Source organism: Zingiber officinale, chromosome 7A, assembly GCF_018446385.1.
Source record: "Zingiber officinale cultivar Zhangliang chromosome 7A, Zo_v1.1, whole genome shotgun sequence".
In the NCBI taxonomy this organism is placed as follows: domain Eukaryota; kingdom Viridiplantae; phylum Streptophyta; class Magnoliopsida; order Zingiberales; family Zingiberaceae; genus Zingiber; species Zingiber officinale.
In genome coordinates this window covers 5,965,139-5,991,992 of record NC_055998.1, presented here as the reverse complement: position 1 = coordinate 5,991,992, position 26,854 = coordinate 5,965,139, and the positions used below count along the sequence as shown (strand labels likewise).

The following is a 26,854-nucleotide window of genomic DNA, read 5'->3' as shown; positions in this document are numbered from 1 at the left end:
TGCTTGGGCGAAGACGAAGCGGAACTTAGGGCTTCACTCCAGCGGCCGGTCGAGGGGGTTTTCCGGGAGTCCTTTCCATCCTCACGATCCTCTCGACGAGAAGAGCTCGTAGGCACGAGGAAGAGGCCAGGAAGCTCAAGCTCCTCCGAACCCTAGAACCTCCTTTCTCGGTTGTAAGTCCAAGAATACGAGGTAAGTTGCTACTCACCTGCAGTAGGATAGCTCCGAATTTCTTTGGTTCCTCTCTTTGATTCCGAAGCACACATAAACCCTAGAATTGTTTCTTCACTGCACAACAAGTTTCTCCTTTCACCGTGAACCTTACTACTAATCAAGCACATCTAATTAATAAAACATCACCTATAAATAAACGTCAAGGAATAAATCTAGTTTAATACTTGTAAACTAGACTGTCAGACTAGTTGACATGAATAAACTTAACAAATCAGTATAAGTGTGAGGAATAAACTATGTTAGTATTAAGTTCCCAAGGCTAACATAAACTAGTTCAATTACTGCTTTCTATAAGTTGGTAGTGATGCTATTATACTGTTTGTTTCCCAAACTAGTTTACATCTGTCCCCATGCAATTTTAGAACTATTAAGTTTGAACTTAGCATTCCAGTACAACTCTCATTGCTATTAGTTAAGCACCAGTAGCTCTTATTTGCTATTTAATTGGGCATGCACAGTCCTCATTACTATTAGTTGAGTACCAGTAGCTTTCATTGTTATTATTTGAGCATGTACAATTTACATTGCTATTAGTTGAGCACGAGTAGATTTCCCTTTCCATTAGATGAGCATGAACAGTTTCCTTTGTTTTGTTGTTTACAAGCATGAGAAATTAGTAGCTTTATAATCTTCCTTTGCTGTTTCCTCTTCCTTGCTGTTTACAAGCATGAGAAATTCACAAGCAGTATTAGTTCTTAATTCTTTTTCACTTGCTGTATTAGAATAGCATGAGCAGTATTGATTTTTAATTCAGTTTCTAGTTTCTTGTTTTGATACATATGCATATATGTATTAGTTAGCTTTTAATAGCTCTTTAATCTAAAGCATTTAGTTAGTTGTCTTTGCTATTTTAATAAGATGAATAGCCATGTATTTTAGTGGAATGATTATGTGCCCTATTAAACCTTTTGAGGATTATGAGTAGAGAAAAGACCAAGGTCTAGTTAGAAAAGATAACAAGTAATTTAAAGTAAGAGGCTAGTACCCGACTTCCAAGGTTGTCGTTAAACAAATCCAGGTGACCAATTCTAAGGTCTTGGCCCTGGTAAGACCAAAGTCTTTACCCTCATAGGACTGGAGGCTCGCTACCTCGGTCTCTATTAGAGAGCGCACATTTGGTACTAAGTCTGGGCCCAAGAAAGAGAAGAAGAAAGTTAAATATTAATTTCAAGTATAAGACTATAAGTAAATGAAACAAGTATCACCTATGTTTAGAACTAGCAAAGTTTAGCTCTTATAATTTTAAGCATACAGTATTGGTTTTCATTTGCTTTCCTTATGAGTTTATTGAGCATGATTAGCTTTATTTCCAGCATGCAGATTTATTCTTGTATATCATGAGTATGCAGTTTATTTTAGTGCTTTGCTATTAGATGAACATGAGTAGTTTTTCTTTTTAGCATTTCAGTTTTAGCATCCTTTGTATCTTATGCACTTTCGAGTTTTTGTAAGATAGTTTAGTACTTACTAAGCGTTTCGCTTATAGATTTATTTCCCTCCTACTGCAGATAAAAGAAAAGCTAAAGTATAAAGAGGAATGCGACAAGGAGGATGCATGATGGATGGTGTGTGATGTTGAACTATGGAAGCCTCAGGACTTGGCTAAGAAGTTGTTTAGAGTCCTTCTTTAATGTTATTAGAGAGGTTGAGATTGTTAAAGAGTTGTTTCCTTTTTCTTATGTTGCTAATTGAGTCTATTCCGCATTGTTAGTTTGGTTGTTTCCCACTGTTGGAGCTTTATTCATTTGCTATTGCTAGAATAGTTTTTTTTAAGCTGTTGTGTCTTATTACTGCATGGTTGTGAAGTATATATATACCAACCGCATGTGGCTGATGATTTATTTTGCATGTATTGATGATTATTGTCACCGGTACAGGGGAGACTCTGCCGAAATTTTTTGGTAGAAACTTCTCTCGGGCCATGATAAATTTAAGTGTTGCTAATAATAGCATAAGTGACACTAGTAAGTAGAGTAATAGTTAAGTAACGGCCACCTTTAGAGAGTAGCAAGGAAGGTGGGTCGTTACACTATGAGATTAGCCTAACTTAAATGTATTGTCAAACGTCAAAAAGGGAGAGTTTGTTGGTGCAATATCCCTAGGTCAAGGTTGACCTGGTTGACTAAGCTTGAGTTGGCTCAAGCTTAAGTCTTAATATTTGAGTTTCGATGTTTGACAATACATGGAGATTGCAGATGCAATCATCCATTTGGAGAGATTGTTGAAATAATTCCCCTCTGGTCAAGGTTGACTAGTTAGATGTGAAAAAGAGTTAAGTAGGTCAAAGGGTTGACCGGATACTTAACTGGGAAAGTCCTAACTGGAGGTTAGGCAGGTGAAAGTCCCAGCGAGTGAAACCGGGCAGTGGAAAAATCCTGATAAGTGAAGCCAGGTGAAAACCCTAGTCAGTGAAGCTTGGTGAAAGTCCTGGTAAATGAAGTCAGGCAGATGGGATGTTCTAGTGAGTGAAGCTAAATAGATGGAAAGACCTGGTGAGTGAAGACAGACACGTAGAAATCCAATGAGTCAAGATTGACCGAACACCTGGTATTGAGAAGTCCAAGTAGGTCAAAAGATTGACCTGATACTTGGCACAAGGAAATACAGATGGGTCAAGGGTGACCGGACATCTGGTGGAAGAAAGTCCAAGTGGATCATGGAGGACTGGACACTTGGCACGAGACGGTAAATCTAAGTGGATCAAGGAGAACCGCACTTGGTGATCCAACGAGAAGTTGGCAAAGAGAAAGTCCAGATGGATCAAAAGTTGACCGAACACTTAGCGGTCGTAAGTCCAATAGGGAGTTGGCATGAAACTAGGAAGTTCGGACGTAGTAAACTTCTACAGGCCATAACTTTTGACTCGGATATCGGAATGAGATGATCTCAAATGCAAAACGAAGCTTATTTCAAGCTCTACACATTTTTCTGCTTGCCAATCAATTGGGGGGCTCAATCGATTATCCAATTGATTGGTTGATGTGATTTGGTGCAGAAACTATTTTGATCGATTGGGTAATCGATCAAAACTTTCCCAATCGATTGGGAGAGTTTCTAAGTGAACAGTGAGCTTCTGAATCGATCAGTTGATCGATTGAAAGCTGCCAATCGATTAGTTGATCGATTGGGGAGCTGTAAATCACGCGATAGAGGCTGAATCGATCGGCGATCGATTCATGTATTTTCTAGAGAGCACAAAGGTACTCTTAATCGATCAGTCGATTGATTCAAAGCCTCTCTAATTGATTGAGAGTCATTTAATCGATTGGGATCAGATCGTTACACAAGTTATAGCCATTGCCGAGCGTCTTCTTCGTGTGCTTCTTCTCCAGCGCAAAAAGCGACGATCTCTTAGCGACTTTCTCCACAAAGCTCACAAGTACACACTAGATCTTGGAGGTTTAGAGAGAAGTGTTGGTGCACTTCCAAGCAAGTCAAGAGGTGTATTCAGGCAAGAAGAAGCAAGCTAGGGTTTTGTATATCTTGTAAGATTTGTATTGTATAAGCTTGTCTTTCCTTCTTGTTGTATTGTGAGTTTGTACAAGCCTTCTCCGCCTTCGGTAGTTACCTTAAAGGAGCGTTTTCATAGTGGAGTGACCGTGTCGTGTGTGGATCCTTAAATTAGTCACTACTTCTTGAAGTGGTTACCAAGTAAATCCTCGTGTTAGCATTGTTGGGAGCTTTGTGTTCTTATTCCGCTGCCTATCAACAACAACGAAGCAAGCAATCGAGCGCAATGAGCTATTCACCCCACCCCCCCTTTCTAGCACCAAATTGACCCTAATAGATAATATATATATTAGAGAATATGTACTGAATTGATTCGTTATAAGAATGTTTCATGGACCGTTATATGAGTGTTATAAATATTTTCATAGTGACTATTGGTATGAATACTCTTGAGATCTGAAGTTACTATAGTTCCCTACATAAGGAGTTGTGTACTTTGGTATCGACAAACGTTACCTATAACAAGATGGACTATAAAGTCGATCACTAGGTATACAATAAGTTATGAAAACGGATGTGAGTGATGTGAATGTGATCTATTCCTTCCATATGACAGAAGTGATATCGGTGGATCCTTTGATTAAGTAGAACATAATAATGCGTAATAATGCTCAAATTAGTCAATATGAGATATTGAACTTATTTAATTAAGTATATTTACTTAGGGATCAAGAAACACAAAGATTGATAAGAAAATAACACAATCTATATCTCATTGATTAATCTAAATATCAAGGATAGAAAGACCAAGTTATACGAAATAAGAAGCACAGAAAGGTTAGGTCAGATCTCGACATTCTCATCACTTGGGTAGCAATGATGCATTGCTAAATGTCACTCATTGATTGTATATCTGAAATGGTTTTAGAGACACTACTATCGTTACGAGAACCGATTGAGTCACTACAAAGAACATATTGATTTGGAGACGAGTTTAATTTAGTTTGACTATATTATCATGGGTCTTAAAATTATTGGATTAAGTCTAATTCGAATTAGACTCAAATGAATCCAATCATTGGATTGAGTCCAATCCGAGCTAGACTCATTGGGTTGAATTGAGTCTAATCCGAGTTAGACTCATTGAGTTAGATTCAATTAAATCCACTTATTAAAGAAGAATAATGATAATTAATTTAGATTAATCATGCATTGAAGGAGGAAGACCAAAAGATAAAATATCTCAGTATTCGTTGGATGAATATAAAAGGGGTTTTTGCAATGTGTTTTTCAAGTGAACCTTTTAGTCTTCTTCTTTCTTTGGCCGAACCCTTCTCTGATGCCATCACTCAAAAGGTGGTTCTTCTCTGATACCAAGTTTGTGCGACGAACGAGGAGTTTGTTTGTGTGGATATTGAAGAGGCGCGACTACTTGATCACATTAAGATTTGCATCCAAATTAAAGTTGATGTTGAGAGTAATGTTCATGCATCTAAGGTAATTATTCTATCTGATGGAGTAGGAAAATATAGTATACGATATTCGTTTGGATCTCTGAAGAGATTTTTCTACTATGTGTGTTATTATTTTACACATAAGATCTCTGCATTTACTTCTTGGAGATTGCAAAGGAGAAAATGAAGGATGAGGATCCAAATCTTCAAGGTCATTTTCCACAATTGTTTCAATGTCATTGTTAGTACAATTATTGGTATCTTTTCTCTACATGTCTTCCATCATATGGGTGGGACCTTCAACACTTGTGAAAAGTCTATATTAAGGCCATTCAACATGTCATACACGATATGAAAGTCTATTTTGAAGATTTTAATTCTTGATTCAATATGTGGTTTGATCTTCAAACCTGAGTTTGGTAGAGAAACTTGCATCTTCTTCTCAACATAATTCAGATACCTAGGTTTGAACATATTTTCCGCTTTATATGCTACAAGATTTACCATATCTAAAAGTGCTTCAACAAGATTGGCATCTTCCTCATGCTTCCATTTTCTTTTATTTTTTGCTTGGGCCTCTCTTATCTTTGATTATGATTGTTCATTCTTTATTAAATAACTAAACAAAATGACAAGTATTTAAAGCTTTTAAAAATATTATTTCACAATCAATGTAAAACAAATGGTGGGAAAAACAAAAATAACACCAATTACGAAAAATAAAATTAATAAATAAATCTTTCAGTGCACCAAATGCAGCCCAATATATTTATTTCTAAACACAACAAATCATATATGATTTCTTTGAGCTATCCAAGCATTTAACATATTAACTTAACAATATTATAGATACAAAATAAATTGCATATCAATGTTGAAAGGAGATAATGTATCGATGCACCCAACTTGATGAATCTTCAACACTATCAGCAAAAAAATCTTTAACCGTTGAGCATAAACTAATCAAACTAAAAGATAAAAATTAACGCTCCAAAATCTAGTTAGAAATTATTAGTATAAAAATATATAAAAATCCACAATGGCACATCAGACAAATCACGGGCTTATAAAAGTTCCAAAAAAAAAAAATCCATGAAAAAAGGAGAATTTCATGAAGAATTTTTTTTTCAAGGCTAGATGTGAAAACATTTTTGCAGGATTTGAGGACAAATCGAGAAAGCGGAGGGAAAAGATGTGAAAATCGGGTGGAGAAATAAAATTGTTAATTTTTGAAAATTAATGTTTAATCATTAGATCAGAAATATGATACGTTGCCCATCTATATTACATTACGTTGTGGGACATTTATTCTATTATAATATATAAAAAAATTAACTTTTTCTCAACTGTATTACAGTATTACGTATAAATAAATAAATAAATAAATATATATATATAAGGGTTTAGGTTTTATGATTTTATATATCTAAATAGGTCTACTCCGAATCGACCCGGATCGAACAGTGTGACACAAAACAGCCGCAGCGGCCAGGGACCTCACTGCTACAAGCGTCGCCGCTATGCGGCCCTCGATCATACGCCGCAGCGGCGTCTTGGCCTCCTTGCGATCCGGCTGCCACACATTTTTCTTCTCTTCCTCGATTTTCCCGGACACTGCCGCCGCGGCGGATGGTCAGTCCTCCAAACCACTTTCCATGGCCGAATACCTAGTCCGCTCGTGGGGCTTATCCGCCGCCGAGGCATCCAAGGTCTCCAAACTATCCCGCGGCAAATCCACCCAGAAAGCCGACGTTGTTCTCAACTTCTTGAGATCCGAGGGCTTCGAGGACTCCTATATCAAGAAGATCGTCGTTCTCTCACCTGATTTCATTGTCTACGATGTGAAGAATAATCTGGCCCCAAAGTTACGATCTTTTGTGGATATGGGTTTCTCGAAGTCTGACATAATCGAGATCATTGCATCGAATCCCTCCATACTTACCGGTAACCTGAAACGTTCTATACTCCCCAAGTTGGAGATATGGGAAAGCCTCTTTGGATCGAGGGAGCTTCTCGTCAAGATTGTCAAGAAGAATCGCTGGTGCCTCAGGTATAGCCTTGAGAAAAGAATATTTCCTAATTTGAAGTTCCTAAGGGAAGAGTTAGGTATTTCTGAAGATAGAGTGTCTCGAGCAGCGAGATACCACCCAGGATTTGTTGGCCAGAAACCAGAATCACTTTATGCTTTGGTCGATAGAGCCGATGAGATGGGGATACCTAGGCTATCTCCATTGTATCTATGGGCCCTTTACATTCTCCAAACTGTCAGTAAAGAAAAAGTCGAGGCTAAGCGCAACCTGTTGATGAGCCTTGGTTGGTCGCAGACAGACTTCTCCGAGGCATTAAGGAAGTCGCCAAGTTTCTTGTCTCTATCCGTAGACGAGCTACGCAAAAAGATGCATTTTTATGTCGAGGAAGTTGGTTGCACGCCTCCCCTAATCGCCAAAAATCCGTCCCTTCTCGGATTTAGTTTGAAGAAGAGAATGATTCCTCGATTTCGTGTGGTGGAAATGTTGAAATCTAAAAGGCTATGGACTGTTAAGTGCAAGTTTACTACTCTTTTGACGTTCTCAGATAAGAAATTCGTGGAGAAGTTTGTTATCCCATATAAAGAAGAGGTCCCTGAAGTGGTTAAGATTTTGGAGGGCCAGGAAGGAATTCTTCTAGCTTTGCATTCTGGGTAAACATAAGGGAGGGTTTCTGCGTTATAATCAGGTTTGAGATTCTTCTTATTTAAACAATGTCAGCTGTGATTATAAACCACTCTTATTGTAACCTTAAGTATTTATGTGAAACTCTTGTTTGATATTTATCTTAATGTTTGTATACTTGAGAAATAGTTCTCGTCATATAATAAGCTTCAGGTTCGAAATCTACTTCAGTGGTTGATTATCTTTTGCCAAAAACATGAATAAGAATTCCTGTTCATGTGACATGCCTAAAGGAAGCTCCATTGGCATTTAATTGAATTTATCCTGGTGATTATGTTATGCAGATGATATCCCAACTTATTCTAGATCATGTTTGCATATTCTTATGATTTGAAAGTTAACATATTTTATGCAATATCATTTCTTATTTTCTGGACATTCCCAATTTTTATTTGATAAATTTTTTGTCAACGTAGTGATCTATGGCATTCCACCTGCTTCCTCTTGGAGCTAGCGTACTGTAAGTGAATCCCTTTTGTCACACTTATCGAAATATCAATTTTCTTCAAGCACTTTTCGTCCATCCTTCCTGCAGTATCCAACTCACTGATTGTTGTTGCACTGTATTTTGACTCTGCTGTTTGAGAGAATGACATGCTGTTTGAGAGAATGACATCAAACATGTTTTATTATGAGAACAATTTTGAGTTCTTATAGGTATTTTGCTTTTGGGCTTCTTCTTGGATTATATGCCAATATCCCTATTCTGCAATCACTCAAGTGTGTTGCTGTTGACAATTTTGATTGTTAGGTCAAAATTTCCCGCGCTATTATTTTTTTTTTGTAAAGAGAATTCTTGCCCAGTTCTTTGCCAGTCTATTATGCCTGTATTGTACTGGAACTGAAACTTTAACCTGGTTATGCCATCAGGTTGCTACTAGTATTGATAATCAAGAGGAAACAAGTTTATTCTAAAAACTTCTTGATCCTTCTTAGTTTTTCTTTCACTTAGTCCCGCCAAATTAATTGTCATCCTGATTCTCTATTCTTGCACTCTTATAGCATCATAAGTCTGTGCATTTTCTATGATAGTTGACATTATGTTAGGGGATAAATGACAATTTATTTTCTAATATCACTGTAATTTCTTCTGTTTTTTCTTCAATTGCTGCTTTGGCGGCATGAGTCCATCCAATCGATTGCCCAAGTGCCACAATGAGAAGGATGATTCTGCAAATAAATAAATAAATTATATTATTGTTACAAAATAATCAATAATATTCAATATGAGAAAATATAATCAATTAAATATGCAAACCTGAATATATGAATCCAACAATGCGCCTTTCGCCTATTTATCATGAATTTACCCTCTCCATATCCGTGGAGCCAATTCTAAGAGTTTTTTATGTGACATTAACTTGGAACCATGTGCATTTAAAGCACCTTTTATTAAAATCAATGTAGTTGTATGCAAACCTACAACAATAGTATCATGAACCAAGAAGTCCCCAGTATCTATTGTTAAGAAGAGTGAAGTACTATTTTTATTAAATGCATTCAATCAACTCACTAACCATATGCTTTGACCCGCGTTGAATGTTGGGTCATTCGTTGAAGGTAAGAGTATATCAAACCCATATGAAGTCTTACCATGAGCAGATTGTATCCTGTCCCCTCGGGACGGTCTAGTGGCTAGCGTATGAAATGGTGTCATCATGAGATCTAGGGTTCGAATTTCGATTATGCCGAGATAAATATCTCTCTTATGCACTAGTCACTATTCCAAAGGCTAGTAGCCACCCGTGATTTACCTCATCCGTGTTGACCTTGGGATGGGTTGCGAGGGTACTGGGAGCGAGCGTAGTCGCCTTTTGCCACCATGAGCAGATTTTATCCACAAGTTAGTTTCTTAATTTCTCTATGCATGTAGAAAAGACCATCCAAATTGGATTCCAATATACATTGAATTCAGCTTTATACCGAACCAGTAGGTAAATTTTCAAAATACCCAAATCACATACCATAGTTTCAAAATTATCAAATCGTGTATCCACTTCTTGTTTATGCTTTTCCTCAAAACAATTTGACTGGAAAAAAAAAATCAGTAGATTGGTTTTTTTTCTAATTGAATTGATTTCTTTTTGTTCAAAAAATCCATTAGCCGGTTTAAGCCAAAATTGACTGATGGGACCTATAAACCCTAGAATGATATGAAATCAATTTTTTTTATGTTCATCTAGTTCTAATTGTAAAATGCTATCAAATATTAATTTAATTTAATATATTGTGAGCAGTAATTTTTTTTTTTTTAACTATGATTGAATGAATCTAAATAAAATCAATTTAGGTTCATTTGGCTAAAATCAGTTGATAGATTTAGAGAGTTTGGAATGAAGTAAAACAAACTCTTGTGAGTTCTTTTAGTTCTTATGATTATATTCATTCTCTCAAACATCAATTTGACATAATATATTGACAGTAGTGATTTTTTAAATATGAATGTATCGAAAAAATTAATTCGTGTTTAAAAAATCGCTGCTCTCAATATATTGGGTCAAATTGATATTTGATAACATTTTTACAATCTGTAGAACTTGTTAGGACCAAAAGTAGCTAGAGGGGGGGGGGGTGAATAGCTCGTCGCGTGCTCGTTGCTCGGCGTTGCTTGTTTCTTCAAAGATACGCAGCGGAAAATACAGAAACAAATCACACAACGCTAACACGGTTGGTTTACTTGGTATCCACCTCACAAGAGGTGACTAGTCCAAGGATCCACACCACGCACGCACCCTCCACTATGAAAACACTCCTTTTCGGTAACTACCGAGGGCGGAGAAGCCCTACAAGACTCTCAGTACAAGAAGAAAGGAAAGGGAAACAAAATACAAGCTTACAAGCTTACAATGAGTACAAAACCCTAACCCTAGCTTTTCTTCTTGCCTTTGATCCGTCTCTTGACTTGGAAAGCTTCCAAGATCCTTCAAGCTGATCTTTGAGAGCGCTGTGGGAGAGTTGGCGAGAGCTGCAGGTGAATCGGAGAAGTTCTTGACCATGACGCTACTGACTATAAGCGGCGCCACGGTGGGATCCGTCGATTCGAATGTTCCCATCGATCGGGAGGCTTTGGATCGATCCACGGATCGATCCAGGCGCCTCCGTGCTATAAGCGCTGGATCGATCCACGGATCGATCCGGTGATCGCGAAGCGGCCGTGTCCCAATCGATCGCGATCGATTGGGACCTCTGAATCGATCCACGGATCGATCCGAGCTTCTGTTATTGGGGCAGTGCAGATCGATCGCGATCGATCGAGCTGGATCGATCCACGGATCGATCCGGCTGGTTTTTGTCCAAAACTAAGTCCCAAACATCCCTAACCAACATTCGGTCAACCTTGACTGTTGGTATGTCATGCCTAGCATCTAGTCACTCCCTTGACTGCTAGGACTCCCTTACCAAGTGTCCGGCTGATCCTTTGACCCACTTGGACTTTTCTCATGCCAGGTCAATCCTTTGACCTACTTGGACTTTTCTTTCTGCCAAGTATCCGATCAATCCTTTGACCTACTTGGACTTCCCAACACCGATGTCCGATCATCCTTGATCCATCTGGATTTCCTGCTCGGCTTCACTCACGGGACTTTCACCTAGCTTCACTCACTAGGGTTTTCCATCGCCTAGCTTCACTCACTAGGACTTTCACGCTTCACTCACGGGTTTTCCATCCGCTAGCTTCACTCACTAGGACTTTCACGACTTCACTCACCAGGGTTTTCCATCGCCTAGCTTCACTCACTAGGACTTTCACGGACTCACTAGGATTTTCACTGGCTTCACTCACCAGGATTTCAACCGCCTAGCTTCACTCACTAGGACTTCCCGCCTAGCTTCACTCACTAGGACTTTCATCCGCCTAGCTTCACTCACTGGGACTTTCACTTTGCCTAACATCCAGTTAGGACTTCCAAGTATCCGATCAACCTTGACCTACTTGACTTTCTTCATCAATATCTTATTGTCGAACATCTAAACCCAAACAAGACTCGACTTGGTTGCAGTCAACCTTGACTGAGGGATATGCACCAACAATCTCCCCTTTTGATGTTTGACAATACCAATACTACTTACAATCCCATATGTAAGTTAGGCTAATCCTATAGCCTCCTTCTTCATGCCACTAGGTAATGAAAGCATAAATTAAGCTCTTCATTCTCCAGAGGGCAAACTCCCTCTCAGGTAATGAAAGCCTAACTTACTTCCTTCATGAGTCCTTTCATTCTCCCCTATGACCTTCCCTTAGGTAATGAAGGACTAAGCTTAACCATACATTCTCCCTTATTGGCACACATCAACCCATCGTTGGACACACATCGACCTATGCTCTTTAGGCACACTTCAACAAATCCATTTGTTGAAAACTCTCCCCGAAGAGTTGCTCATCGTTGTTCACAACATCACTCGTTGTGATCAACACGATAATGAAGGTCCCATACCCTTCATTTATCCTTAACGTCTCCCTCGATGTAGACAACTACTCAACCTTGAGCATTATCTACCACTTGAGTGTCCACTTGAAATAATGAGGATATCCACTCCCCATTTCTCCATTTCAAGTTTAAATGCTCAACCTTGAGCAAGTTCACAATGAAGGTTAACCACCTTCCAAGGTTCATGAAAATAATTTTCATGTTTTTAAAGAGTCCCTCCCCTAAAGACATGGTGGTAACTTCTGTCATTGCACCAACAATGACTTGGAATCCCTAAAACATTAGGAAACCCAAATTTGGAAGTTTTGAGGTTCAAATATTCAAAATTTGAAACAACCTCAACCTAAACTTCTACTTAGTCTTCGTTAACCAATCCATCCTTGTTTTCAACATGAAAACACCCTTTGTATGTATACAAATGTATTTAAGGGTTTGGAATGGTTACCTAGACTCAAAGAGGTTCAAAAATCAGGCCTTCCGGCCAAAATCAGCAACTTGGATCGATTGAGTTGGGTTCAATCGATTGAACCTTTGATCGATCGATCGATTGGGACTCTGAATCGATCGGTGATCGATCCAGACGCTTTCTGCGTTCATTGCCGTTTGAATCGATCCATGGATCGATTCATGGAACTCAATCGATCCATGGATCGATCGAGACTCGATAGTTGCTGAAATTCCATTTCGGTCAACTTGAAACCCTAGAAAATTCTACAAAATTCAAAAATTATGAAATTTCGTGTAGACATTATTTAAGGCATACTTAATCATGGAAAATAGCTTTCTATGAAAATACATCATATTTTCAAAGATTGACACAAACTTGAAAACTTGCAAAACTTTAGTGTTTTCTTCAAGTTTGTGTCTAACTATTCAATGGTGATTACTATCAAAAGATAGCCTTCACCAAGGTTTTCCAAAAATATTTTAAAAACATTTTCAAAACCAATATCCCATCATGTTCCTTGGGCATAATGCACATGACTTGTACATTAGCTTTCCCAATGATGGGAAAACACATAACTATGTGTTTTGATGAACTTAAAACTCAAAAGAATGCAATAAATCAACATCTTGAGTTTTGTTCATCATCCTAACATCTCACTTGTATCTAATGTGCACTGAAACACATACAAGTCATCTTATAGGTCTTTGTGAGATGTAAGATTTTGGTTTTGCCCTATTCTAGGGATCATGCATATCTATCTAGGCATTTTGAGAGGTAGACATCCACAAAGGATGTTACTTGTTGATTTACTTGTTAAACAACTGTCACTTGTTTATTCCACTTGTTGTAAACAAATGCCACTTGTTTAACTAATGCCATATGTCCTTAATTTTTTAAGGAAATAAACATAATGCATGATAATGTTATGGCATACATCAAAATAAAATAGCTTTTAAAAGAAAGATTCCTATAACTACATGATGTATGTATGGCATGACATGGTATTTTTGTATTTTTCATGATAAGTCATGAATGCAAAATACAAATAAGATAAAATATGATGTCATGACATATTATGAGCAAACAATCATGGCAAAGTTTAGCATAAATAAAATATACCTAGATTACCTATCTAAGTATCGTTAATCTTAGCTAATCCTAAGACTTAAACCCTAGCTTGCCCAAAGTGCTTCAAGAAAATGCCAAAGCCTAAGTTTGTATTTCTTATTCCCTTGATTAATTTATGCCAATTAAAATGAACATGTCCTCAAATGTTGGCATATTCCATTTTTCCTCAAGAGCAGCACTTTTAAATTTAAGGCCCGGATTGCCTTAAATTGCCTAAGAACATACCAAAAACCCAACTTGATAGTTCTTATTAATTTTCCAATATGTGCCATTTAAGATTAAAATCAAATCTTCCACCATTAGGCACATTTTACTCTTTCAAGGAGTAAATAATAGATCCATTTCATTTTCAAAGGTTAACTAAACCTTAAAAATGCTCCTTGAGTGTCAATTTCCTCAAAGTTGGGTTAACTACCCTTCTAATCGGAGTTGACACTCTCTAACCCATCTATGGGGTAGAGAAGATGCTCCTAGGAACCCAACACCTATTGGTGCTGCTTGGATGCTCTAGGTACTCACTAGGGATAACTTCCCTAGATACCTTCCTAGTGACCTTGTTGGGCTTCTTAGAAGCCTTGGTCACATTTTCTAGGTCAACTCTAGGGATAGCCTCCCTTGTGACCTTGTTTGTGACTTTCTTAAACTTCTTAGAAGTCTTAGTCACATTTGTTGCAAAAATACTCTTAGGGATGACTTCCCTAGTATTTTTGGCTTGACCACTAGACCTAGGGTTTGTTCCATAATTATATGGAACTCTATGGTAAGAGGGCACATCCTTCTTAGCCTTTGATTTGTATCCCAAACCTCTATGGCCATTGGATGGCTTTTGTACCCCTAAACCTAGGTTATGCTCATTTTGCCCTAATAGGATATTTTCCATCCTTTTTAGGGTCTTTTCCATTTTATCAAGCCTTGATCTCAAGACTTGATTTTCTATCACTAAGTCCTTAGTTTTTGGTTTTTCATTTGATCCATGAGCATTTTTGTTTCTAGGCTTGTATCTTACATCCTTAGGGTTATTGCCTAGGTTTTTACCTACATTCCTAGCCTTAGGGATAGTAGTTTTGGCATGTAGGGCCACATGCTTTTCCTTAAAGCCCTCATGCTTCCTATTCTTATGGTAAATCGCATTAAAATGATAAAAATTTGACCTAGCATGTTTTTTACCATTTTGCAAGGAAATAGGCTCAACGAAAGTTACCTTCCTTTTTACCTTGGAGGCTCCCCCTTGACTAGTGCCTCCTTGAGCCTTGACCACTTTCTTCCCCTTGGGGCATTGACTTCGATAATGCCCTTTTTGTTGACACAAGAAGCACACAATGTGCTCCTTGCTCTTCTTTGTCCCGGGGGTGGTCTCCTTGGGCTTCTCCTTGCCCTTTTGTGCCACTTGGCCCTTCTTCTTGGCCAAGTTGGGACACTTGCTCTTATAGTGCCCATGTTCCCTACACTCAAAACATATTATATGATTTTTATTATTAATTGAAATATTTATACCTTTGCTTGTAGGGGTGACATCTTTTTCTTTGGATCCGGAGGTAGAAGCTTCCTCTTGATCGGACCTTGATTCTCCTCCATTTGATTTTTCTTGACTTGTGGAGGTAGAAGCTTCTTCCTCCTCTTGATCTCTTGACCCGGATGTAGAAGCTTCTTCTTCTTCTTGATCCGGTGTCACCAAGGATTGCTCCCCCTCAATCCTAGAGGTGGAGGCTTCATCATCTTGAATGTGAAACAAGGAGTATGCTCCCTCCTTGTTCCCTTCGGTGCATTCCCTTGAGGATGAAGCTTCTTGGATTTCCTCTTCTTCGGAGGTTGAGTATCTCTCAACCTCGGGGTCCTCCTCTTGGTCTTGCTCAAAGAGTCACCCTCTTTGGATTCTTCATGATCTTATACAGTGGAGGATCTCTTCATGAAGCTTGGCCAATTTGCTCCAAGCTCCTTGGCATCTTGAACTCCAACTCGAGCCAAGATGTGGCTAGGCAATAAGTTGACGAGCTTGGTCACTTTGTCATTTGCCTCGCCCCTTTGAATTTGCTCTGAGCTCCATCCGCTTTTCTTTAGAAGCTTGCCCTTGGAGTTTGTTGGAGCTTTGAAGCCTTTCATTAGAGCAAACCATTGCTCTATCTCCATCATAAGAAAATTTTCGATTCTTGATTTCCAAGAATCGAAACTTATAGAAGTGTATGGTGGAGCCACCCTTGTATCAAATCCAAGTCCATCTTGGAATTGCATCTTGAAGTTGAGCTTCTTGAATTCTTTGACTTTGATGAATTTGCTCAACTTCTTCACCCTCTAGCTTTTCTTGATATGCTTGACCCTTCGATGATTAGGTGAAGGCGGCCTTGCTCGATACTACTTGTTAGGACCAAAGTAGCTAGAGGGTGAATAGCTCATCGCGTGCTCGTTGCTCGGCGTTGCTTGTTTCTTCAAGATACGCAGCGTACAGAAACAAATCACACAACGCTAACACGGTTGGTTTACTTGGTATCCACCTCACAAGAGGTGACTAGTCCAAGGATCCACACCACGCACCCTCCACTATGAAAACACTCCTTTTCGGTAACTACCGAGGGCGGAGAAGCCCTACAAGACTCTCGGTACAAGAAGAAGGAAAGGGAAACAAAATACAAGCTTAAAGCTTACAATGAGTACAAAAACCCTAACCCTAGCTTCTCTTCTTGCCTTTGATCCGCCTCTTGACTTGGAAAGCTTCCAAGATCCTTCAAGCGATCTTTGAGAGCGCTGTGGGAGAGTTGGCGAGAGCTCAGGTGAATCGGAGAAGTTCTTAGCGACCATCGACGCTGCGGCTATAAGCGGCGCGGCGGTCGGATCCGTCGATTGAATGTTCCCGATCGATCGGGAGGCTTTGGATCGATCACGGATCGATCCAGCGCCTATCGCTCGAAGCGCTGGATCGATCCACGGATCGATCCGGCGCTTATCGCGCGAGGCAGCTCCCAATCGATCGCGATCGATTGGGACCTCTGAATCGATCCACGGATCGATCCGAGCTTTCATTTGGGGCGGTGCGGATCGATCCAGCGATCGATCCGGGCTGGATCGATCCACGGATCGATCCGGTGAGTCCTAACTGTTTATGCCCAATAAGCCCATCCGGTCAACCTTGACTGTTGGTATGTCATGCCTAGCATCTAGTCACTCTCTTGACTGCTAGGACTCCCTTACCAAGTGTCGGTCAATCCCTTTGACCCACTTGGACTTTTCTCTTGCAAGCTCCGGTCAATCCTTTGACCTACTTGGACTTTTCTTTCATGCCAAGTATCGTCAATCCTTTGACTACTTGGACTTCCCAACACCGGATGTCCGATCATCCTTGATCCATCTGATTTCCTGCCCGGCTTCACTCACGGGACTTTCACCTAGCTTCACTCACTAGGGTTTTCCATCCGCTAGCTTCACTCACTAGGACTTTCACGGCTTCCTCACCGGGTTTTCCATCCGCCTAGCTTCACTCCAGGACTTTCACCGACTTCACTCAGGGTTTTCATCACTAGCTTCACTCACTAGGACTTTCACTGGCTTCACTCACCAGTTTCACCTTCCCCTAGGGATACGCAGCTTCACTCACTAGGACTTCCATCTGCCTAGCTTCACTCACTAGGACTTTCACTTTGCCTAACATCCCAGTTAGGACTTCCCAGTCAAGTATCCAGTCAACCTTGACCTACTTGACTTTTCTTCAATCAATATCTTATTGTCAAACATCTAAACCCAAACCAAGACTCAGCTTGGTTACCCAGGTCAACCTTGACATGAGGGATATTGCACCAACAGAACTAGACGGACATATAAGAACTGATTTCATGTCATTTTGGGATCTCTAAGTTCATCAGTTGATTTCGGCCGAAACTGTCTTATAGACCTAGAGACCTCAAAATGACATTAAACTAGTTTTTATATGTTCATCTAGTTTTCCTGATTGTAAAAATACTATCAAACATCAATTTGACACAATATATTGAGAGCAATGATTTTTTGATTATGAATTAATTTTTTTAGATACATTCGTGTTTTAAAAAATCATTATTCTCAATATATTGAGTTAAATTGATATTTGATAGTATTTTTATAATCAGAAGAATTAGACGAACATATCAGAACTGATTTCATGTCATTACGAGCTCTCTAAATTTATCAGTCGATTTTGGTCAAAATAGGATAATGGATTTTTTTAAACACAGAAAGAAATTAATTTAACTAGAAAAAAATCAATTGAGTGATTTTTTTTCAATCGAATTGATTTGAGAATGAGGGTAAAACGGAAAGTGGGTACACGATTTGATAATTTTAAAACTATGGTACATAATTTGGATATTTTGAAAATTTATCTACTGGGTTAGGTAAAAAGATGTATAAAATTTGAACTCAAACTACATTTATGATTCAATATTTTAATCTCGTTGGCTATTATATATATATGTGTGTGTGTGTGTGTGTGAAAGAATTATTAGATAAATTTAATTATAAATTTGTATTTATGTAAAAAATGGATTCAAACTCGTTTTATCCTTTAGTTATTTGACGGTCGATTATAAATTGATCCCGTGATTTATTATTTTTCATATAATTTAAGGACGAATTGTGATGGACGTCTGAGATGATTGTAATTATCTTTTTTTTTTTATAATGTAAAAGAATAAATTTATATATATATATATATATCATCCTGTCCGAGAGTCGAGTAGACAAATGCTGGGGACGTGGCGCTCTCTGCTGATTCCGTGTAGACTCTGGGCTGACGTGCACTGCGGTGAACCTGCAGCAAAACCGAGCCGGGGAGGGGATCCCGACGACGACCCTCCGACGCTCAAGTCAGGTGAGAAGAGATCAAAGCAGAATAACTAGGTAAAGAGTTACAGTAGATGATCATGCATACCTCCGTCGAAGTCTGGGGGTCCTTATATAGGATCCCGAGAGGGTGCGTGCACGCTTCCCGAGGCATGCACGTTCCTCAAAGCATACATCAAAATGGACGTGTCAGAAAAGTGTGTCTGACATCATATCGCAACCGTCCGAGCATATCTCCGACATGACAGTGGAAACTTCCATCGTACGATGTTTTGTCCGGTCTGGTCGCCGACCATGTTGTTTGTCGACGGCGCATGTCTATTTTGTCCACCTCTTGTCTGTTACTAGGCCGAGCAGGTGAGCCGCTCGGTCGCATACTCGGACGTGCATGCAGCCTTAGTCGTTCGGTAGCTCAACTCGAGCGGACTTGCCGGTCGGCGCATCGCCTCTTTTATACGAAACCCCCTGAGCGTCGGAAACCCGACCTGTGATCGACTTGTCTTCGCGCCGGCCTGGGCGCCATTAAGGCCGATCGGCGAGGTGACCTCCCCGCTCGGCCAAAACATTGGTCTGCCCATCTTGACTTTGACTTCTATGTGTCGTTGACCACTGTACGGTCGGACCCCCTCTTTCATCACCGGATCACGTGCCTCCCCCTCAAGTCTAGTCGAAGGAGGCTAAAAGTCCGACTGACTGGACTACTAGTCTAGCGGTGTAGCGGCCGCTCGGCCCCTGTGGTGGGTGCTTCTCTGTTCGGGCACCGTGGGGGCGCCAAGCAATCGCTCGACAGCTTACTTGCTGCGCCTTGGAAAGTTTTGCCCGCCGCTGATTACCTTGTCGACTCGAGGGTAATTAATGCTGACGTCTTCCGGATCTCCTTGGAATTCGTGCAAATCCCCGCTATTAAGGCCGAGCACGCGCCCACGCCTGCGTAATGACGTTCATTAAATGCCGCCCTTTAACCTGCCGTCATGTGGTGCCACTGCCGTCATCGTACGGCAAGGGCGTCAGCTACGATGGGACAGACGACGGTTTGAATTTGACGGTCGGATGTCGACTTCGATCTCGATGACCTGGATCGGACGGCTACGGTTGGCCGAGCCTTATGTTTATAAAGCACAGGCGCCGACAACTATTCCATCGTTGCTGCTTCTGCGTGCTTCATCGGCTTCCTCGACCTCCAGTGCTCCGACGATCTTCCCCCTCCCTCTCATAGGTCTACTTTTGTAAGCTCCCTGATCCTTTCTTGTTTTCGCGTTCTGCTTCCCCTCGCTTTCCTTAGCGTCGCCTCTCTCGTTGTTTTTTCCGTCGATCTTTCCGACGAAGCCTCTGCGTTTTCACTTTCCGATCATGGCCAGTTCGTCCGCCCCCTCTCCTGACCTTTGGTATCAATCTATGGAGAGTCGGTTCGACTCGGGAGATGCCTTTAAACTGATTAATGCATATGACATCCCTGCTGACCATAAACTCACCCTGGCCGAGTCGTCTGACTGACCTCATGACCCGCCGGCCGACATTGTTACCTTCTTCCGCGACCAATTCGTAGGTGACCTTAGGTTTCCAATCCACCCATTCATCATAGAAGTGTGCAACTACTTTCGCATCCCGCTCGATCAGCTCGTGCCTAACTCCTTTAGGCTGTTGTGCGGCGTAGTTGTGCTCTTCCGAGTGCACAACACCCCCCTTAAGCCTAAGATTTTTCATTATTTTTACTATCCCAAGCAGTCCGAGCTGGACACCTTCTTGTTTCAAGTTCGGATCGGTTTAGTTTTCTTTGATAAAATGCCTACCTCCAACAAGCATTGGAAGGATCATTTCTTCTTTTTGAGTTTTCCCGAGCCGCCACCCTTCCGAACCCAATGGCAAACTTCGCTGCCGCCTCCCCCCGACCTGAAAAGGTACAGGACCGAGCCCACTTTTCTACATGCGGCTAGCCTACTGGTCGGGCTGAAACTGGACATCCATAAGCTGCTGCCTGAAGGGATGCTGTATCTATTTGGTTTAAGCCCGATCCGAACGCGGCTTCCGAACGACCCTGGTAAGAAATAACTTTCTCTCCTTTTCTTTGAGTCTAACTGATTTCTTTTCTCTTTCTTGCAGCTGAGACCATGATGAAATCGGTGGTGTTCGGCATGCTGAAATGCAAGGCCGTCGAGATAGAGGCGGCTGCAGCGCAGGAGGTGGAGAGATTTGGCATCACCCCGATCGACTCTCATGAAGGCGAGAGCGAAGAGGTGCAGACGGCGGGCGATGCGTCTGTCGCTCGGACGGTCACTACTGATGCAGCTGGAGAGACCGCTCCATCAACTACGCAACCGGCCACTCGGCCTGAGGAAGCCGAGTCTTCTGATGACGAACTCCCTTTGGTTGGACGCAAACGGCGCCGAACGGGCACACCAACCCGCTCGGCTACCTCAGCCGTTCACGTGTCCGAGCAGATAGACGATCCTCCTCCACCGGCTCCAGTGACTGTGGAAGTGTTGTCTTCTGACCGGACCCTATCTCAAGGAGATTGGCCTTCCGACCCCGTCGTTGCTCAGCCTCTCAGCTCGCTCCCTCCGGCTCCATGGGTAATCAAGCGATCTCTTATTCGCTCTGAGCCGGTCGGACAATCTTTCGCCCCTTCCGCGTCCGCTCAGTCTACTCCGGGCCAGCGCAGGACTATCAATGCCTTACTCCATCTATCGACAGAGGAATATATGCAGGCGGTCGATCAACCGACGAGCCCCGAACACTTATTAACCGTTCGGGGACCCCTCGCGAAAGTTTGGGAGGACGCCCGAGCGCGCGTGGGTCTGATGCCCCTTGGGCTGCTCGGCAACAACTATCTGCAACAAACCACCGGGGTAATTTTTATCACAAGCCATCATTTCTTCTTCTCCGTTCGGTATTGACTATTTTTCTTTTAACCGGGTTGCAGCATTGGGTGGAAAGTATAGCGGTATGCCACCGCTTAGCTTTCCTTGAAGAGGAGTTCAAAAAGCTCAAGGTCTCCGGTGGGGCTCTCCCTCAAGGCCCTTCTTATGCCGAGCTGAAGGCCGACCTGAATAAGACCAACAAACTGCTAGAGGCCGAGTGACACAAATCTTCAGGCTTGCAGACTATGGTGGACCGGCTCGAAACCCAGGTCAAAACATACGACAAGAAGATCACTTTGGCCACCACCAGGAAGAATTAGGCCATCACCGACCTGGAGACGAAGAATGCTGAGGTCCGGACGCTTGAGCTGAAAGTCATCGAGTTGACCGACCTGCTCACTGCCGAGAAAAATGGTCGTTCGGCGGAGGTGGCCGCTCTTCAGAGTGATCTGAAGACTTTTTAAGGCGCACTGGAGGCCTCCCGAGCTGCCTTCAAAGAATATCAGGAGGTCGAACCTGGCCGAGTCACTGTCATGCAGCAGAATTACATCCGCTCGTAGAAATTTGTTGAAAAAGCTTGCGCTCGGCTCGTCCATGCGTTCGAGTTGGCCATCACCGCCACGGCTGAGTTTCTGAAGACCAAGGGTCGGCTTCCTAAGGATTTCACTATTCTCGTCCGCAATCATGCTGATCTTCTGACCACGATTCCGGACGAGATTTTTAATTATTTAGAGTGAAGTCGTGGATGTGTATTGGCCGTTCGGCCTATTTCACTATGTGTACTCGCCGTTCGGCTAATTTTGATCAATGAACCTTCTTTGGCCTTTCCTTGACTGCTCGTCCAATTGCCGTGTGTATTCGAGCGAGCTGTCTGACTCGTGCGAGTCTTTGCCTCTCGATCTTCGAGCTACCGCTCGACAGTCGAGTACAAGACCATCACTCTTCCGTAAGTTCCATTAGGATTACGCGATGCCAAGGCTGAACCCTATGGTTGTCGCTCGACGATCTTCAGGCCGGAGGGTTTATAGTCGCCGGTCCGACTCTAGAGTTTAACGTCGCCGCTCGACGGTCTTCAGGTCGGGGGGTTTATAGTTGCCGGTCCGACTATAGAGTTTAACGTCGCCGCTCGACGGTCTTCAGGGCAGGGGGTTTATAGTCGGTCGCCGGTTCGACTCTAGAGTTTAACGTCGTCGTTCGACGGTCTTTAGGCCGGAGGGTTTATAGTCGCCGGTTCGACTCTAGAGTTTAACGTCGCCGCTCGACAGTCTTCAACAATGAGCCCGCAACTCAGATAATATACGGCCGGCCGATCGGCACGGGGTCTTCGACATCGAGCCGGTGGCTCGAATAATATACGCCTAGCCAATCGACACGGGATCTTCGACATCGAGCCCATGGCTCGGATAATATACGCCCAGTCGATCGGCACGGGGTCTTCGACATCGAGCCGGTGGTGTTGGTGCAATATCCCTCAGGTCAAGGGTGACCTGGTTAACCAAGCTGAGTCTTGGTTAGGGTTTAGATGTTTGACAATAAGATATTGATTGAAGAAGAGTCAAGTAGGTCAAGGGAGTGACTGGATACTTGACTGGAAAGTCCTAGTGAGTGAAGCTAGGCAGAAGGAAATCCTGGTGAGTGAAGCCAGGCGAAAGTCCTAGTGAGTGAAGCTAGGCAGAAGGAAATCCTGGTGAGTGAAGCCAGGTGAAAATCCTGGTGAGTGAAGCCAGGTGAAAGTCCTAGTGAGTGAAGCTAGGCAGATGGAAAGTCCTAGTGAGTGAAGCTAGGCAGATGGAAAACCCTAGTGAGTGAAGCTAGGTGAAAAGTCCTGGTGAGTGAAGCCAGGCAAGGAAGGAAATCCAGATGGATCAAGGATGATCGGACATCGGTGTTGGGAAGTCAAGTAGGTCGAAGGATTGTTGGATACTTGGCGAGAAGGAAATCGGATGGATCGAGGATGATCGGACATCCGGTGTTGGGAAGTCAAGTAGGTCAAAGGATTGTTGGATACTTGGCAAGGAAGGAAAACCAGATGGATCGAGGATGATCGGACATCGGTGTTGGGAGAATCAAGTAGGTCGAAGGTTGTTGGATACTTGCGAAGGAAGTCGGATGGGTCGAGGTTGACGGACATCGGTGGAAGTCAATGGGTCAATGGGTGACCGGATGCTTGCACGACGAGTAAAAGTCCAAGTGGGTCAAAGGATTGACCGGACACTTGGTGGGGAAGTCTGGCGGTCAAGGGTGACGGATCGAGGCATGATGTACCAACAGTCGAGGTTGACGGATGTTGGTTAGGGAGGTTTGGGACTTGGTTTTGGGCAAAACCAAGTCTGGATCGATCCGTGGATCGATTCATCGTGTGAATCGATCGGTGGATCGATCCGTTCTTCGATGACGAGCCACGGATCGATCCGTGGATCGATCCGGAGGTCCCGATCGATCGGTCGATCGGTTATCGTGATCAGAAACTCGGATCGATCCGTGGATCGATCCGGAGCTCTGATATCCTGCAGATCGATCCGTGGATCGATTGAAAGCTCTCGATCGCGAACATTCGAATCGATCGGGATCAACTGATGCGTCGGGTTTAAAGCGCGGCGTGGTCTTGGCATCTCTTTCGAGCTCTTCTCGATTCATTCGGCTCCTCCAGCTCTCTACAACGTGATCGCGGTTCTTGAAGGTTCTTGGAGGCTTTCCAAGTCAAGAGGCGGATCTATTGCAAGAGGAAGATGTTAGGGTTAGGGTTTTTACTGCACATCTTGTAAGCTTTTGCTTAACTTGTATTTCCCTTTCTTCTTCTTGTATTGAGAGTGTTGTAGGGCTTCTCCGCCTTTGGTAGTTACCATAAAGGAGTGTTATTCATAGTGGAGGGTGTGTGCGTTGGTGTGGATCCTTGGATTAGTCACCTCTTGTGAGGTGGATACCAAGTAAAATCCTAGTGTTAGTGTTTGTGTTTGTTTATGTATTTTCCGCTGCGCATTCTTGAAGAAACAAGCAACACCGAGCAACGAGCACGCGACGAGCTATTCACCCCCCCCTCTAGCTACTTTTGGTCCTAACAAGTGGTATCAGAGCCAGGTTGCTCTTCACCGGAATCATCGCCGGAAGGGTCAAGCATATCAAGAAAAGCTAGAGGGTGAAGAAGTTGGAGCAAATTCATCAAAGTCAAAGAATTCAAGAAGCTCAACTTCAAGATGCAATTCCAAGATGGACTTGGATTTGATACAAGGGTGGCTCCACCATACACTTCTACAAGTTTCGATTCTTGGAAATCAAGAATCGAAAATTTTCTTATGATGGAAATAGAGCAATGGTTTACTCTAATGGAAGGCTTCAAAGCTCCAACAAACTCCAAGGGCAAGTTTCTAAAGAAAAGCAGATGGAGCTCAGAGCAAATTCAAAGGGGCGAGGCAAATGACAAAGTGACCAAGCTTCTGGTCAACTTATTGCCTAGCCACATCTTGGCTCGAGTTGGAGAGTTCGAAGATGCCAAGGAGCTTTGGAGCAAATTGGCCAAGCTTCATGAAGAGATCCCCTCCACTGTACAAGATCATGAAGAATCCAAAGAGGGTGACTCTTTGGAGCAAGACCAAGAGGAGGACCCCGAGGTTGAGAGATACTCAACCTCCGAAGAAGAGGAAATCCAAGAAGCTTCATCCTCAAGGGAATGCACCGAAGGGAACAAGGAGGGAGCATACTCCTTGTTTCACATTCAAGATGATGAAGCCTCCACCTCTAGGATTGAGGGGGAGCAATCCTTGGTGACACCGGATCAAGAAGAAGAAGAAGCTTCTACATCCGGGTCAAGAGATCAAGAGGAGGAAGAAGCTTCTACCTCCACAAGTCAAGAAAAATCAAAGGGAGGAGAATCAAGGTCCGATCAAGAGGAAGCTTCTACCTCCGGATCCAAAGAAAAAGATGCCACCCCTACAAGCAAAGGTATAAATGTTTCAATTAATAATAAAAATCATATAATATGTTTTGAGTGTAGGGAACATGGGCACTATAAGAGCAAGTGTCCCAACTTGGCCAAGAAGAAGGGCCAAGTGGCACAAAAGGGCAAGGAGAAGCCCAAGGTGACCACCCCCGGGACAAAGAAGAGCAAGGAGCACATTGTGTGCTTCTTGTGTCAACAAAAAGGGCATTATCGAAGTCAATGCCCCAAGGGGAAGAAAGTGGTCAAGGCTCAAGGAGGCACTAGTCAAGGGGGAGCCTCCAAGGTAAAAAGGAAGGTAACTTTCGTTGAGCCTATTTCCTTGCAAAATGGTAAAAAGCATGCTAGGTCAAATTTTTATCATTTTAATGCGATTTACCATAAGAATAGGAAGCATGAGGGTTTTAAGGAAAAGCATGTGGCCCTACATGCCAAAACTACTATCCCTAAGGCTAGGAATGTAGGTAAAAACCTAGGCGATAACTCTAAGGATGTAAGATACAAGCCTAGAAACCAAAATGCTCATGAACTTAATGGAAAACCAAAAACTAAGGACTTAGTGATGGAAAATCAAGTCTTGAGGTCAAGACTTGATAAAATTGAAAAGACCCTAAAAAGGATGGAAAATATCCTATTAGGGCAAAATGAGCATAACCTAGGTTTAGGGGTACAAAAGCCATCCAATGGCCATAGAGGTTTGGGATACAAACCAAAGGCTAAGAAGGATGTGCCCTCTTACCATAGAGTTCCATATAGTTATGGAACAAACCCTAGGTCTAGTGGTCAAGCCAAGAATACTAGGGAAGTCATCCCTAAGAGTATTTTTGCAATAAATGTGACTAAGACTTCTAAGAAGTCTAAGAAAGTCACAAACAAGGTCACAAGGGAGGTTATCCCTAGAGTTGACCTAGAAAATGTGACCAAGGCTTCTAAGAGGCCCAACAAGGTCACTAGGAAGGTATCTAGGGAAGTTATCCCTAGTAAGTACCTAGAGCATCCAAGGAGCACCAATAGGTGTTGGGTTCCTAGGAGCATCTTCTCTACCCCATAGATGGGTTAGAGAGTGTCAACTCCGATTAGAAGGGTGGTTAACCCAACTTTGAGGAAATTGACACTCAAGGAGCATTTTCAAGGTTTTTGTTAACCTTTGAAAATGAAATGAAATTATTACTTACTCCTTGAAAGAGTAAAATGTGCCTAATGATGGAAGAATTGATTTTAATCTTAAATGGCACATATTGGGAAATTCATAAGAACTATCAAGTTGGGATTTTGGTATGTTCTTAGGCAATTTAAGGCAATCCGGGCCTTAAATTTAAAAGTGCTACTCTTGAGGAAAAATGGAATATGCCAACATTTGAGGACATGTTTATTTTAATTGGCATAAATTAATCAAGGGAA

The 26,854-nt window shown here is 42.1% G+C and overlaps 1 protein-coding gene across 1 annotated transcript; it reads left to right on the top strand.

The window, feature by feature from the left end:
* Window positions 1-6,587: 6,587 nt before the first annotated feature.
* On the top strand, window positions 6,588-8,537 carry LOC122000837 (transcription termination factor MTERF9, chloroplastic-like). Its single transcript, XM_042555310.1, has 2 exons — window positions 6,588-7,853; window positions 8,266-8,537. The coding sequence occupies exon 1, from the start codon at window positions 6,659-6,661 to the stop codon at window positions 7,820-7,822; it is 1,164 nt and encodes a 387-aa protein (XP_042411244.1). The 5' UTR covers window positions 6,588-6,658; the 3' UTR covers window positions 7,823-7,853; window positions 8,266-8,537.
* Window positions 8,538-26,854: the final 18,317 nt, after the last annotated feature.

Coding starts and splice junctions, on each gene's coding strand:
- LOC122000837 (XM_042555310.1), top strand. CDS start 6,659: ATGCGGCCCTCGATCATACGCCGCAGCGGCGTCTTGGCCTCCTTGCGA.